The 13,643-nt window shown below is 39.4% G+C and overlaps 1 protein-coding gene across 2 annotated transcripts in view; it reads left to right on the top strand.

Moving 5' to 3' along the window:
• Nucleotides 1-2,011, top strand: part of LOC129732222 (O-acyltransferase like protein) — an 82,655-nt gene extending 80,644 nt beyond the window's left edge. For both annotated transcript variants that reach the window (XM_055692873.1, XM_055692872.1), the window contains exon 13: nucleotides 1,836-2,011. In XM_055692873.1, coding sequence (XP_055548848.1) covers nucleotides 1,836-1,946 — 111 coding nt within the window. In that variant the 3' untranslated portion in view covers nucleotides 1,947-2,011. The remainder of the gene's footprint in view (nucleotides 1-1,835) is intronic.
• The last annotated feature ends 11,632 nt before the right edge of the window (nucleotides 2,012-13,643 follow it).

Below are 13,643 nucleotides of genomic sequence, written 5' to 3'. Positions count from 1 at the left end.
AGCGACATTATACTGACGACTTTTCTCTCTTTTCACTCTAACAGCCTCATGCATGAGCTTTTCTTGAGAGCTCACATACAGCTACAGCTTAAACAAGGCAAAGAAACTGTCTTGTGTTGCGTACGACAGTTCATTCTTGCGCATGTATTTTGTTCTTTCGGACCTGACAGCCTAGTTTGCTCAGTGTGACAGTCTGCTGATCGGCTGCGGCTGTCCTCGACTCGCATTTTTTCGTTTCTCCTTTTTCACAGGCCGGTGGCATATTGAATACAAAGCAAACCGTTTCCATTGTTGATATTATTCCCCACGTAAGAAAAAACGTGCTTCGCACTATCTCTCTTTCATTCTTTCATCGGCCTTACTGTCGTGTATCATAATCACCTGACATCCCGCTCGGATTCGTGCTGAAGGATGTCGGAAGATTATAGGCTGTCATTTACGACAGCTTGGAATAACCAACAGACATAAGGAGATGAAAACTAACAGCCCGTATGGAGTTGCATGTGTGCCGTCGTCAGTTGCTGTCGGACTGTTCACCGAACGTATGGGAAACAGAGAGAGCTGTGTAATACAATGAGAGCCGGATCAGTTAAAAATTTGCTGTCATTGTCTTGCAGTCATTTTCATAACACTGACTCAGAGAGAGAGAAATAAGCGATGAAAAAAAAACGCCAATTTGGCAACTATGTTTCACATGTCAGAGGTGCCAGATCTCTTCTCAAAGCGCAATGTTGACTAACTTTTTCATTCTACTCGTATAACTGATGGTGACGGTGGAAGTCTTTGGGAATAATAAAGTGCATCACAAAAACCGTGAAGGTGTTAAATTTTATGTTTATATTTAACTTTATATACTTACACCATAATTGATCATTATTTGTTGATCATATAAAAGGTTTCACTGTGATAAACCAATTTTGGAGCATTCTCAATTCATTGTACAGTCAGGTTTTTTTTACGCGGGGGATACGTACCTCGTAAAAAAAACCGCGTAAAAAAACCGCGTTAATTCAAAAATCCGCGTAAAAAAACCGCGCTAATTCAAAAATCCGCGTAGAAAAAACCGCGTTTATTCAAAAATCCGCGTAAAAAAAACACGTTTTTTTCAAATCCGCGTAAAGTAGTCCAGCAAGAAGGGCTTTAGAAAAAACCCGAGACGCTCTAGAACCAGTATTTAAAATTGTCCTCTTTGACGGTCATTCCGGATATTTCGGTGAGCGGATTTTTTCGACTAAGTCTTTGACTAGATAAACACTTACACGTTTCTGGTTCCAAACCCACGTTAATTCGGAAATTCGTGAAAATTTTTTTGAATTAGCGCGGTATCGCGTAAAAAAACCGCGTTAATTAAAAAATCCGCGTAAAAAACCGCGTTAATTCAAAAATTTGCGTAAAAAACCTCATAAAAAAACCGCGTATCAAAAACCGCGTAAAAAACATGACTGTATAGCAATAAAACATGAAAAACGAGTGAAAATAATTATATCCTTTATTGTACTTGATTGCAACACCTTTCAATGTGCTAACTTTCTTGTTCGTTCGGCTCGGGTTTTGACATATTCGTTTGGCTCACAACATTCTCTTCGCGTATCTCTCCCTCTGAGTATCGCTAGTATTAACTGTCAATAAATTAAAAATTCCCGCGTTTACACATAAGATTACTGAAACCCATTCGATATTCAAGTTACAAACTTAATGAAAAATTGCGTTAATTTTGCAGAATATTGATGTGGTTTTGCACCGTTACGCTTTAGACTTAAACTTAGATAAAACTCCATGTACCAAACATTGATGTAATTATATATTCATAATTTTTTTTTTTTTGTATATTTCAGGTGACTGTTTTCTTCGGAAACGCTGTTATTTCATTTATATTGTCGTTTTTTGTATCTATAGTTTTTGAAGCACCTGTGATAAAGCTTTTGAAGATAGCATTTAAGAAATAAAATAATAAATAATAGAATGTAATAAATGAATGGATATATTATACGACTTATAAGTAAAAGAAATAAATCACGGTCCAGAACTCATGCTTTGCTGTTTTCTAAATATTTATTATAAATTTGCAACATATCAATCTTGTAACTAAACTTTCATTTATATGCTGGGCCTTGTTTTCCCATTTAACTTTCTTAATAAGTGTTCGATATTGGCCATATTAGCGACAAAATTTTAGGATCGTTGAACTGTTAAAGCTAAATTTGAATTAAACTTTGCAAATGAAACCGAAAATATCTCATTGGTAAACCAACGTCCAAGTTAGTCGCCCCTACTATGAGCTAGCGTACTTCACTAGTACTTCCTAAAAGGAAATGGAAAAGGAGCAGCAGCTAAAACCTAGGAAACCTGGAACTATCTGGAAACTTGATCTTATCTGGAAAAGTCAGGGAATCTTTAGAACAATCAAATTTACTTTTTGCCCGATGGATCTAATTTGACTTTCTTCTCATTATCCTTAATTTTGTCTTACTTTTATTCCAACTACAATAAAAATATTTTTACGGTAGTATCTAGCTATTGATCCGACAGTCATATGCCTAGAATTGTCCGAAAAATGCAGCTGAAAGAAGTGAATAAAAAAGTGAAGAAGGAAAGCCCGATGGATCTAATTTGACTTTCTTCTCATTATCCTTAATTTTGTCTTACTTTTATTCCAACTACAATAAAAATATTTTCACGGTAGTATCTAGCTATTGATCCGACAGTCATATGCCTAGAATTGTCCGAAAAATGCAGCTGAAAGAAGTGAATAAAAAGTGAAGAAGGAAAGCTTAAATAGACAAAATTCGAAATGTGGAAACAGAGTGGTGGAAAATCCTAAAGAACAGGAAAAAAACTCTTAGATGTTGTATAAAGAAAGGAACAGTGGGATAACGAAAACTATTTTTTGCAACGAAAAATAAGGCAAACCCCAAGTTAGGCAAAAAATGTAATTTTAGCAAGAAAAATGAATTTTTTTTTAAATAACAAACATTTTTATAGCATATTCTACGTTCAGGGGCGGATTAACGCGTAGGCGAAGCAGGCGGTCGCCTGCTCGTCAATCATCGAGGGGCGGCAAACAGACGGCTAATGCGTGTGCTTATTTTTTAAGCGACGAGGAAATTTTTTCTCTCTCTAGCAGGATTTCTATTCACGTGCGACGCGACCATCCACATTTTCATGAACTAACGTCGTACTAACACTCCACATGCCACAGTCTTCTTGCAAAATTTCAGCTCAGTCGGACTTCGAAAAGTGGTGCCTCGTAGCGGTCAAAGTTTCACTTTTTCGGCCGATAAAAAATGCACAGGTAGTTCGTAGAATGTTCGATATTGAAAAAAATGGTCTTATAAATGCATGAAACGTCGAGATCTGTCATAATCTCTTAAACTAATTATCTTAAACTTTTTTTGTAAAAATCAATTTTAGTAAAAATCAATCCGTTCCATGCAGCAACCAATCTTGTTGTTAGCGATGGTGCCAAGTCATGTTTTGATGCAGTAGACTTTTTCAGTGTCGTGCAAGAAATTTTCAACTTCTTTTCTGCTTCAACTCATCGTTCAAAAAACACATTACTTCTCTTACGGTAAAGCCTCTGAGTGGAACGCGTTGGGAAAGTCGAATTGATGCTGTCACTCCCTTGAAGATTAATATAGGAGAAATTTATTATGCCCTATATGAAGCAATCGAGGATCTGAAGCAAGATGCGTTTGCAAGAAATACTGCAAAAAGCCTAGCAAAAAAAATTAAAAAAATCAAATTCTTATGCAGTTTGGTAGCTTGGCATTCAATTTTGTTCAAAATCAATTTAGTGAGTAAGTACCTTCAAAAAATAAATAGCAGTCTCGAAAACACTATAGACTTGATAGGCAGCGTTTAAAACTTTTTTAAAAATATGAGGAATGAAGGTTTGAATAGCGTCATTACTGATGCTCTAGAAGTAAATCCGGAGTTTCAAACAGAAACACGAATTCGGCCGAGAATGATAAAGAAACAGTTTGCATACGAACAGTCAGATGAACCAATTACATCGAAAAAACTCTCTTTCAAAGTGAATTTCTTCCATTCTGTATTGGATGTAGCTATTGCATCGTTCGATGATCGATTCCAGTTAATGAAAAATCACAGTGACAATTTCAGCTTCTTGTATGATATTCACAGTTTAATGGGTTGTAGTACAGATCAGTTAGAGAAAAGTTGTCTACATTTACAGAAAATCCTCACACACAAGAAAGAGTGTGACATCGATGGACATGAAATGCACCAAGAACTTGTTAGTTTATCACCTTATTGGCAGCTGAGACGACTCCAATGAATGCGTGAAACTACATCACAAAAAATCAACTGATTGATACTTTTTCAAATGTTTTTGTATCTTTGAGAATTTTACTCACTTTACCCATTAGTGTAAAAAGTGGTGTTCTTTGAGCTCCTGGAAAAGACATACAATGAAAGCGCAGAGTGTGGTCTGATGAAGAATTGCCCTCGGACTGGTTGGAGGGTCTCATATGCCCGATCTACAAAAAAAGGTCATCGCCTGGACTGTAGCAATTGTCGGGGCATAACTCTTCTTAATACCGTGTACAAAATTCTCTCCCGCATCCTGTTCCACAGACTGAGGCCGTTGCAGGAGACCTTTGTTGGCGAGTACCAATGCGGTTTTCGAGGGGAACGCTCCACGACGGACCAAATGTTTACCTTGCGACAAATCCTCGATAAATTTCGAGAATACAACTTGCAGACGCACCATCTGTTCATAGACTTCAGGGCAGCGTACGATTCAGTTAAGAGAAATGAGTTATGGCGGATCATGCTCGAACATGGCTTCCCAACAAAGCTGATTAGGCTGATACGTGCCACCCTTGAAAGTTTTACATCAAGCGTCAGGATAACCGGTGAGATATCGGACCCTTTCGTGACGTTAGATGGTTTGAAGCAGGGTGATGGGCTGTCGAACTTATTGTTCAACATCGCATTGGAAGGTGCTATACGGAGGGCTGGTGTGCAGAGAAGCGGCACCATCATTATGAAATCGCACATGCTTCTAGGTTTTGCGGATGATATCGACATTATTGGTATTAATCGTAGAGCAGTGGAAGAGGCCTTCGGACCTCTCAGGCAAGAAGCTGTGAGATTGGGGCTTGTCATAAACTCTGCCTAAACGAAATACATGGTGGCTGGCAGAGTGCGTGGTAGTCCGTTGGAGGTTGGTGCTGCGGTGGTGCTAGATGAGGAAACATTTGAAGTAGTCGACGAATTTATTTACCTGGGTACATTAGTGACATGTGACAACGAGGTTAGCCGTGAGATAAAGAGGCGGATAGCAGCCGCAAACAGGGCCTTTTACGGACTACGTAACCAGCTAAGGTCCCGCAGTCTGCAAATCCGTACTAAACTTGCACTCTATAAAACACTGATTCTTCCGGTGGCTCTCTACGGCCATGAATCATGGACGCTGAAAGAGGCCGATCGGTGAGCTCTTGGTGTTTTTGAGCGTAGGATTTTGCGTTCAATCCTTGGCGGCAAACTAGAAAATGGTGTTTGGCGCAGACGCATGAACCATGAAGTGTACCAGGCATACAAGTCGGCGGATATAGTCAAGCGGATAAAACACGGCAGGCTTCAGTGGGCTGGGCATGTAGCGAGAATGCCGGATGAGCGTCCAGCGAAGGCTATATTTGGCAGGAATCCCGATAGAGGTCGTCGACTTCGGGGTAGACCCCGCACTCGTTGGATGTGTGCTGTCGACGAGAATGCACGCGAAATAGGTGTTAGGGGCGATTGGAGTATAGCAGCCCAAGACCGAGTGACATGGCGACGTATTCTGGATTCGGCACTGGATTGATAATCGGTCTGTCGCCTTAAAAGTAAATTAAGTAAGTAACAAGTGGCGAGAGAAGTTTCTCAAAATTAGAACTTATAAAAACGTAACTACGATCGACCATGTCGCAAGAACGTTTGTGTGGCTTGGCGATAATATCGATAGAAAGACAGGTGCTTCAAGAAATTGATATTTCGGAAACGATAAAAAAATTTTCAACATTGAAAGCATGAAATGTTCATTTTTGAATTGTTAACACAACACATGCTGTCTAATCAAATTTTCGAGTCTATAGAAAATGCGTTTCATATAAAATAAAAATTTGAGGGGGGGGGGCGGCAAAATCAGTCTTCGCCTGCAGCTCAAATCAGCCTTCGTCCGCCCCTGTCTACGTTTCCTGCAAGCCGTTAATTAAACAACCAATTTCAAATTCAGATTTTGTGATATAGATTTTGCGATGAGCATTTCGAAATTACAAGCCCAAAGTGACCGTTTGCGAACAGTTTTTTTTTCTTTTCAAGACATAGAAAAATCAGAAATGCAAGGCTGCTTTGACGAAAAAAATCTGCTAATAAATATTATTGTCATTCGTGTTTTCCTGATATATCCAGTGGTGGGCACCATTCCGCTAATTCACAAATTCGCTAATTAGCGACGCTAAAATTCAGTTAGCGATTTAGCGATTTCGCTAATTTTTGACCTGGTTAGCGAAACTGTTAGCGTCGCTAAAATTTTGGCCTTCGAAACGCTAATCGCTAATTCGGTAAATTTTGTGGAGAAGCGACAATAGAAATATTTAAAAAAACTGTGAATTGCTGATGGCTCTTGTCAGTTTTTTACCCTAGAATGGAGTTCCAGTTGCGTACAAGCCACAGGAGCATTTTGAAAAACAAGCACAAGGTCTAGATTGAATTTTTGGCACACCAAGAACTTTGATGAATTGCAATGCGCTTGAAATTATGACAACTTTGGTTCTATTTTTTCGATTCAGATGATAATTGAATTTTCATGAAAACATTCCTAAGAGTATCTATTTTCAATGCAAGCTTAATAACTTTTGTTATTCTTGTTTTTACAAAATCAAATATGAATACCGTTTCGTGAACCTCTTACTGTAAATAGCTTTAAAAAGTAATTGTTTTCGTTTATTTAACCAAAACAGATCAAAGTGGTCCAAATCTTACAAAACATGAGCAATAAACATAGCGATATGACTATTTACATATTAATAAGTTAGCGATTAGCGATTAGCGATTAGCGATTAGCGATTAGCGATTAGCGATTAGCGAAAGTTCCGCTAATGTGGGTTTAGCGTTTAGCGATTATCGAGCTAAATTTTCCGGTTAGCGACTTAGCGATTAGCGTCGCTAAATTTTCGGTTAGCGGTGCCCACCACTGGATATATCTGATATTTTGTATTTAAATAAAAATACCATTATCTTAAAGTATAACGTCTTGAGAAAATTTTTACAAATTTTCAAAAAGATTTGAGCAATAGAGAAAAACTTAAAGCGATTTGCAGCGCGCCTCGCCACGGGCGCATAAACTAAACTTGAACTTTATACGCGTTTATCTCGGAACGGTGTTTTTCAAAAAATGACTGCCGTGTTTACGATTGCGGTAAAACAACTGAACCGATTTTTTTCATCTTTTTTTTAAATGTTCCTTATTTAATTCCCCGGTCGTTGAACGATCGTTTGTTGATACACGAAGTTCAACTTTGCTGCAAAAAAATTGTAATGCAATTTTTAGCGCTAAAAACATGTTTTTTCGGGAAAAACGTTCCAACTTGCCCTGAGAATATAATACTTATACAAATTATCGGTTAAATACCCGGAACACTTCTAAACTAATGAAATAATATGAGTTTTTTTATTTCAGTTGATCCGCTGGGTCGCTATGGTAAACACCGCAAACCTCTGCGAAAAAAGCGTTTCGGGGACGCCATTACTCACCAAATAATTGGTATTTATTATAAACAAACGTGTTTCGTTGTTGTTGAATGACTGAATTTAAAAAAAATCAAACTTTGCTCTTTTTTCTCGAGCAAAAAGGTATATAACCCTTCAATTCTCTAGTGCCCAGTGCCGGGCTTCAGTAAAACCTCTAAAAAACTTCAATTATCCATTGAAGTTAAAAATGTTTGTAAAGATTTAAAGTGATTTTACCGAAGTTCGAATGTTTGTAAAGATTTAAAGTGATTTTACCGAAGTTCGTCTGAAAATTAACTTGGGCACTAGAGGGTTAGGCTAGGATGAATGTGAAAGGTGCTGTGGAATCAAGTTCCATTTATAATAAAACTAGTGCATTAGAAGTAGAGAGGCTGTGACGTGTTAGCTTTGCAAGTTGCATGGAGTTGTATAGGAAATTTGACTAAATTGGTTTATATTTATTCTATTTTAGTTTAATGTACAGATTTGTTTATTGCAGCGTAAAGGAATTCTATCTTGGGCTTCTTTTTCATCTAAACATTGGGTTATTTAGAGTGCCTGTATGAGCAGACTTAACCAAAATCTCCCAGACACTATCACTAATTCACACTATTTATCTAAAAATATCGATGAAGTTTAGTTTAGTTTTAAGCAATGCTGGGATGTATGTATACATAAACCACACATACTTGACCTGCCCTATTTGCATGGGCTTTCGCCCATACACTTTTTTATAAATTCAATTAGAGCGTAGATTTTGGTCTAAAAGCCGTATATGTCAACGTTTATGGAATCATTATCCCATAAATTTACCTTCTGGACAATAACAAAAATCAATGTCCCTTCTTTTCATCTGAAATGTTAGTATCATACTTTAGCCTATGGATAATCCGTCGCAGTTGCAGGATCAGCTCAGACACGCTATTTGTTTCAGCTTTAAAGGTAGACTAGACGCAATATACTACGTTTTACAGCAGTACTATCGGGGAAAAAGTAGTAGAGCGAGTAGTATTTGCAGCAAAAAAATGATTTCGTCATGAAATGCTATGCGTTTGCCGCATTCTATTAAAGCTAACACGTCATATTTAAGAGTGTATGTGTGAATCGTGTGTCGACACACTTCGAGTCCAGAATACCTTTTCATTAACGTACCCTGATTGTAATTATCTCACAAACCACACAACCGATTCAAACAATATTCGTATCAAATTAACGGGCTAGTTAAGGGTTAACTGAAAAATTTTATAATGATTAGGCATGTGGTTCAAAAGTTGTGAAAAGAAACATGTTCCGATGACTTTCCAAATTCATTCGTTTTCCCAAAGATGGCTGAACTAATTTTAACATTATCAGTGTCAAATAAACGGTTTGGTTGCCATTTCATTCAATTTGAGTCCTAAAGCAATACCAGTTTTTATATATCATTTGAAAAAGCCGCGTTTTCTGAGCAAAACGTGATTTTTAAAAAATGTTTACCGTTTTCCTTCGATTTGTAAATAAGGAATAAAAAAAGTGCTCGAAAGGTCTTAGATGACGTTTCGCCCATGTACGGTATATGAGAGAGCTGTCATTTAAGGCATTTCGATCAGTTTTCATTCTTCATTTAAAAATCAAAAAAAAAATGATGAACAATTTTTAAAAATCACGTTTTGCTCAGAAAACTGCACTCTTTCAGCTGATATATAAAAATCAGAAAACCGTTCAAAACTTTAGGACCCAATTCTAATCGGACATTTATTTCATCCGTTATGTATTAAATTCTGAAAACAACGAAAGTCTATTAACTCAAAAATTACACGACTTATTTGAACATAACTACGGACTGTTTCTCAAACGTACAAATAACAAATTTCATAACAATTTGATACGTGGTTCAAAAATTATGGAAAGAAACGAAATTGATTGATCAAAAATATTGTACTATTTGAACGTTCCCGGTATAGCTCGTGATTACAAATTAAAATTCACATTTTATACTTCAATTATTACTTCAGATACAACATCAATATACCTTTATTGGATTCAATTTGGCGATTTAAGGTTGTTTCCCAGAAACCATAAGTCGCAAAATCGGATTTCAAAATGAAGTTTGGAGTTGATCACCGGCCTCTAAGCATAATCCCGGTTCTTCCTAAAAAACTCACATTGGGTAATGAAAATGGCGTCTGAAATTGATTTTTGGCCTCTGGGTATCTAAGAAAAGAAAAAAGAAATCGGATCATATATTTAAAACATATTTATTTCATGTTATTTCCAATATTTTCGCTATAGTTATGCTTTTCTCGAAATTCGTTATTTAGAGTGAAAAATAATTCCTGCAGAAATGATTAAGGTGTATTACCTTCCTCCTAGAAAGGTATAGCAAATCATTGGCAAAACCGAAAGTATAAAAGTGCTTTTGGTCCAAATGGCATAAGTCACTCGACTCAGTTCGACGAGCTGAGCATTTTCTGTATGTATGTGTGTGTGTGTGTTTTTTTTTTTAAAGGTGGCGAGGAAATCTGCAAACAGACACCTGAGAAGAGAACTCAGGGTGTGGGGATGAGACTAGGGGAGAGATGCTGGGGTAGTTACACTCCCCCAGACACCTACTGATCCCTGTCCCGACCCACTAAAACCCCTCCAGTCTCCAGCCCTGTTCTTCCCGTGGCTTTTGTGCGTGATGCACCCTCTTTACTCTTATAACCTCCTAGCTAACTACCTGGAGACTCGTAGTTAGCTACCACTGGCGTGTTGGTGGTTGACCCGCCACACACGTTGTAGCTCCAAGACAATCTGGGAGGCGGCCACATAGGCCGCGTTCCAGATGTCCGGGTCGTCGCACATCCTCCGGATAAGGTTGTCCGGAGTAGTGCCAGGCCCGCTCACAGCCATCATGTTGCTCCTCGCTTTTACGAAACAAGGGCATACGAAGAAGACATGCTCTGCAGTCTCCTCCTCTTCCACGCACTCGGGACACATGGGGGACCCCGCGTGCGCGAACCTGTGCAGATATTGCCTGAAGCAACCATGGCCTGACAGGATCTGTGTCAGGTGGAAGTTCACCTCGCCATGTCGCCTCCCGACCCAGCCGGATATCTCCGGTATAAGTCGGTGCGTCCATCTGCCCTTTGTGGAATTAGACCATTCCCTCTGCCAACGGAGCATCGAGAATGACCTTCTGGTGCCTCGTATGCCCCTTGTGTCACGGTGGTCGAAACACTCTCTGTCCTCCTTGTTGACGATGCTGATAGGCATCATGCCGGACAAGACACAGATTGCATCGTATGACACCGTACGATACGCACTCACAACTCTCAGGCACATGAGCCTGTAGGTACTTTCCAGTTTACCGCGGTAACTGTTAGTACCTAGCTCTCTGGACCATACTGGCCCACCATACCTAAGTATGGACGAAACCACGCTGGCAAAAAGTCTTCGCTTGCTGCCATAGACCGCTGAGCTATTGGTCATCATACGAGATAATGCTGCAATAGCCGATGAGGCCCTCTTACAGGCATAGTCGACGTGGCTCCCGAACGTGAGCTTGTCGTCGACCATAACCCCCAAGAGTTTCAACGATCGCTTTGAGGTGATGGTGCAGTCTCCGACTCTGACCACAGCCTGTTGCTCCGATTTACGGTTGTTCACAACCGTGACCTCCATCTTATGGTGCGCGAGCTCCAGTTTCCTGGAGCGCATCCAGTCCTCGACCTTCCTTATGCAATGCGCAGCCGTCAACTCGACCTCTTCGATCGACTCGCCGTAGACCTCTAGCGTTATGTCGTCTGCAAAGCCGACGATCACAACCCCTACAGGAAACTTTAGTTTCAACACCCCGTGATACATGACGTTCCGCAACACCGGACCCAGGATGGAACCTTGCGGAACCCCTGCGGGGATTGGAACGCACTTCTGACCCTCCTCTGTGTTGTAAACCAGTACTCGATTCTGGAAGTAATTTCGCAGAATCTTGTACAGCGACACCGGTACTTGGATGCTCCTGAGCGCGAGCGCTATGGAGTCCCAACTGGCGCTACTGAACGCATTCTTCACGTCAAGCGTGACGATTGCGCAATAGCGTATTCCCCTTCTCTTGCGCTGGAGTGCTATCTCCGCCGTCTTGGTGACGGAGGCGATGGCATCCAGCGTGGACCTGCCCTTCCGGAAGCCGAACTGGTTGCTTGCCAGACCGTTTACACCCTCTGTGTACCTCACCAGTCTGTTGAGGATAATCCTCTCAAGCACCTTGCCCGCCGTGTCTAGCAGGCAGATAGGCCTATATGCCGATGGGTCACCTGGTGGTTTCCCAGCCTTCGGCAGTAGGACCAATTTCTACCGCTTCCACCTATCCGGAATGTGTGTGTGTATGTGTGTGTGTGTGTGTGCGTGTCTGTGTGTGTGTGTCTGTGTGTGTGTGTGTGTGTGTGTGTGTGGGTGTGTGTCTGTGTGTCTCTGTGTGTGTGTGTATGTGTTTGTGTCATATCGAACGTTACTTAACGTTACATCGAGGCGAGGGGGAACCCCATCAGAACACCCACATTAGGCGTCGTACACAAATTACGTTACGTAATTTGTGTACGACGCCTAACGTGGGTGTCCTGTGAGAAATTGTAAATAATTTTTATAGCCAGTGTTTGATATCGGTTCATTATTCAGAAAATTCAATTTATCTAACGGAGTAATATGGTTTTTCTATTAAGTGAATCCATGCCAAAAAACTTATCATCGAATATAGACCATTTTTAATTTTGATGAATCTTTGCACACGTGTTTGGCTCAGTAAAATGAGTATTTTCCACGAGCGAAATTTTTTTAGATTCAACTTATTTTCAAAAAGCGGGTTTGCTGGGCTGATTAGACGTACCATTTTAAACAGGACAGTACCGTTTTTTCGACCATTTGCCGTTTTATACCGTTTTTAGATACTTTTTGAAAAATGTTCAAGAAGTCTTGAAAAATCACCCAAGGGATTTTTAGATGATACCAGATCTCAACGTTTTGTGCATTTTTAAGTTATATGGAATCAAAACAATTATTCCGAAATTTCATGAGCCTGGCTGATTTTTTTTATGTTAAAGAGGCCAAACTTCAATCACTTTGTTGGTCACTTTTCCCTATACAAGTGATCGGCGCCTTAAGGGGTAATATCTACCAAAAAAATGTTCTTGTCATTTTTGCCTTTCTCCTAGAAAGGTATAGCAATCACTAAAAAAACCAAAGGTAAAAAAGTGCTTCAAAGGGTCGAATCTCGTGTATCAATCGACTTAGTTCGACGAGCTGAGCATTTTCTGTATGTGTGTGTATGTGTGTGTGTGTGTATGTATGTATGTAACGGTCTCCCACAGTCTTCTTCTACAAGGGAAAAAAACGGTCTCCCATTCTCACTCAATTTTCTCAGAGATGGCTGGACTGATTTCCATGGAATTAATTGCAAATGACAGGTCTAGTTGTCCCATAAGACCCCATTGAACTTCATTGTAATCGGATTATTAGTTTCGAGGTTATGTATCAAAATGTGAAAATCACAAAACTTCATTATCTCAGAAACTACACAACCGATTTGAACAAAATTGGTATCAAAAGAACGAGCTTGTTTTTTGAATCATTTGTAAAATAATTTTATAAAAATTGGCCATGTGGTTCAAAAGTTATGTAAAGAAACGTGTTTCAAACAATGTTTAAACTCACTCACTTTTCTCAGAAATGGCTGAACCGATTTGCACAAAATTAGTGTCATATGGAAGGTCTTGCTGCCCCATAAGATTCTATTGAATTTTTTTGTTATTGGACTTCAACTTTGTCCGTTATGTATAATAATGGGAAATCAGGCTATGACAAGAAACATGTTTCTAAAACTGTTTGAACTCACCCACTTTTCTCAGAGATGGAACGACCGATTTTCACAAAATAAGTTGCAATAGAGAGGT

The sequence above is a fragment of the Wyeomyia smithii genome, chromosome 3 (assembly GCF_029784165.1).
Source record: "Wyeomyia smithii strain HCP4-BCI-WySm-NY-G18 chromosome 3, ASM2978416v1, whole genome shotgun sequence".
NCBI classification, from domain to species: Eukaryota; Metazoa; Arthropoda; class Insecta; order Diptera; family Culicidae; genus Wyeomyia; species Wyeomyia smithii.
This window is presented reverse-complemented; position numbering and strand designations above follow the sequence as displayed.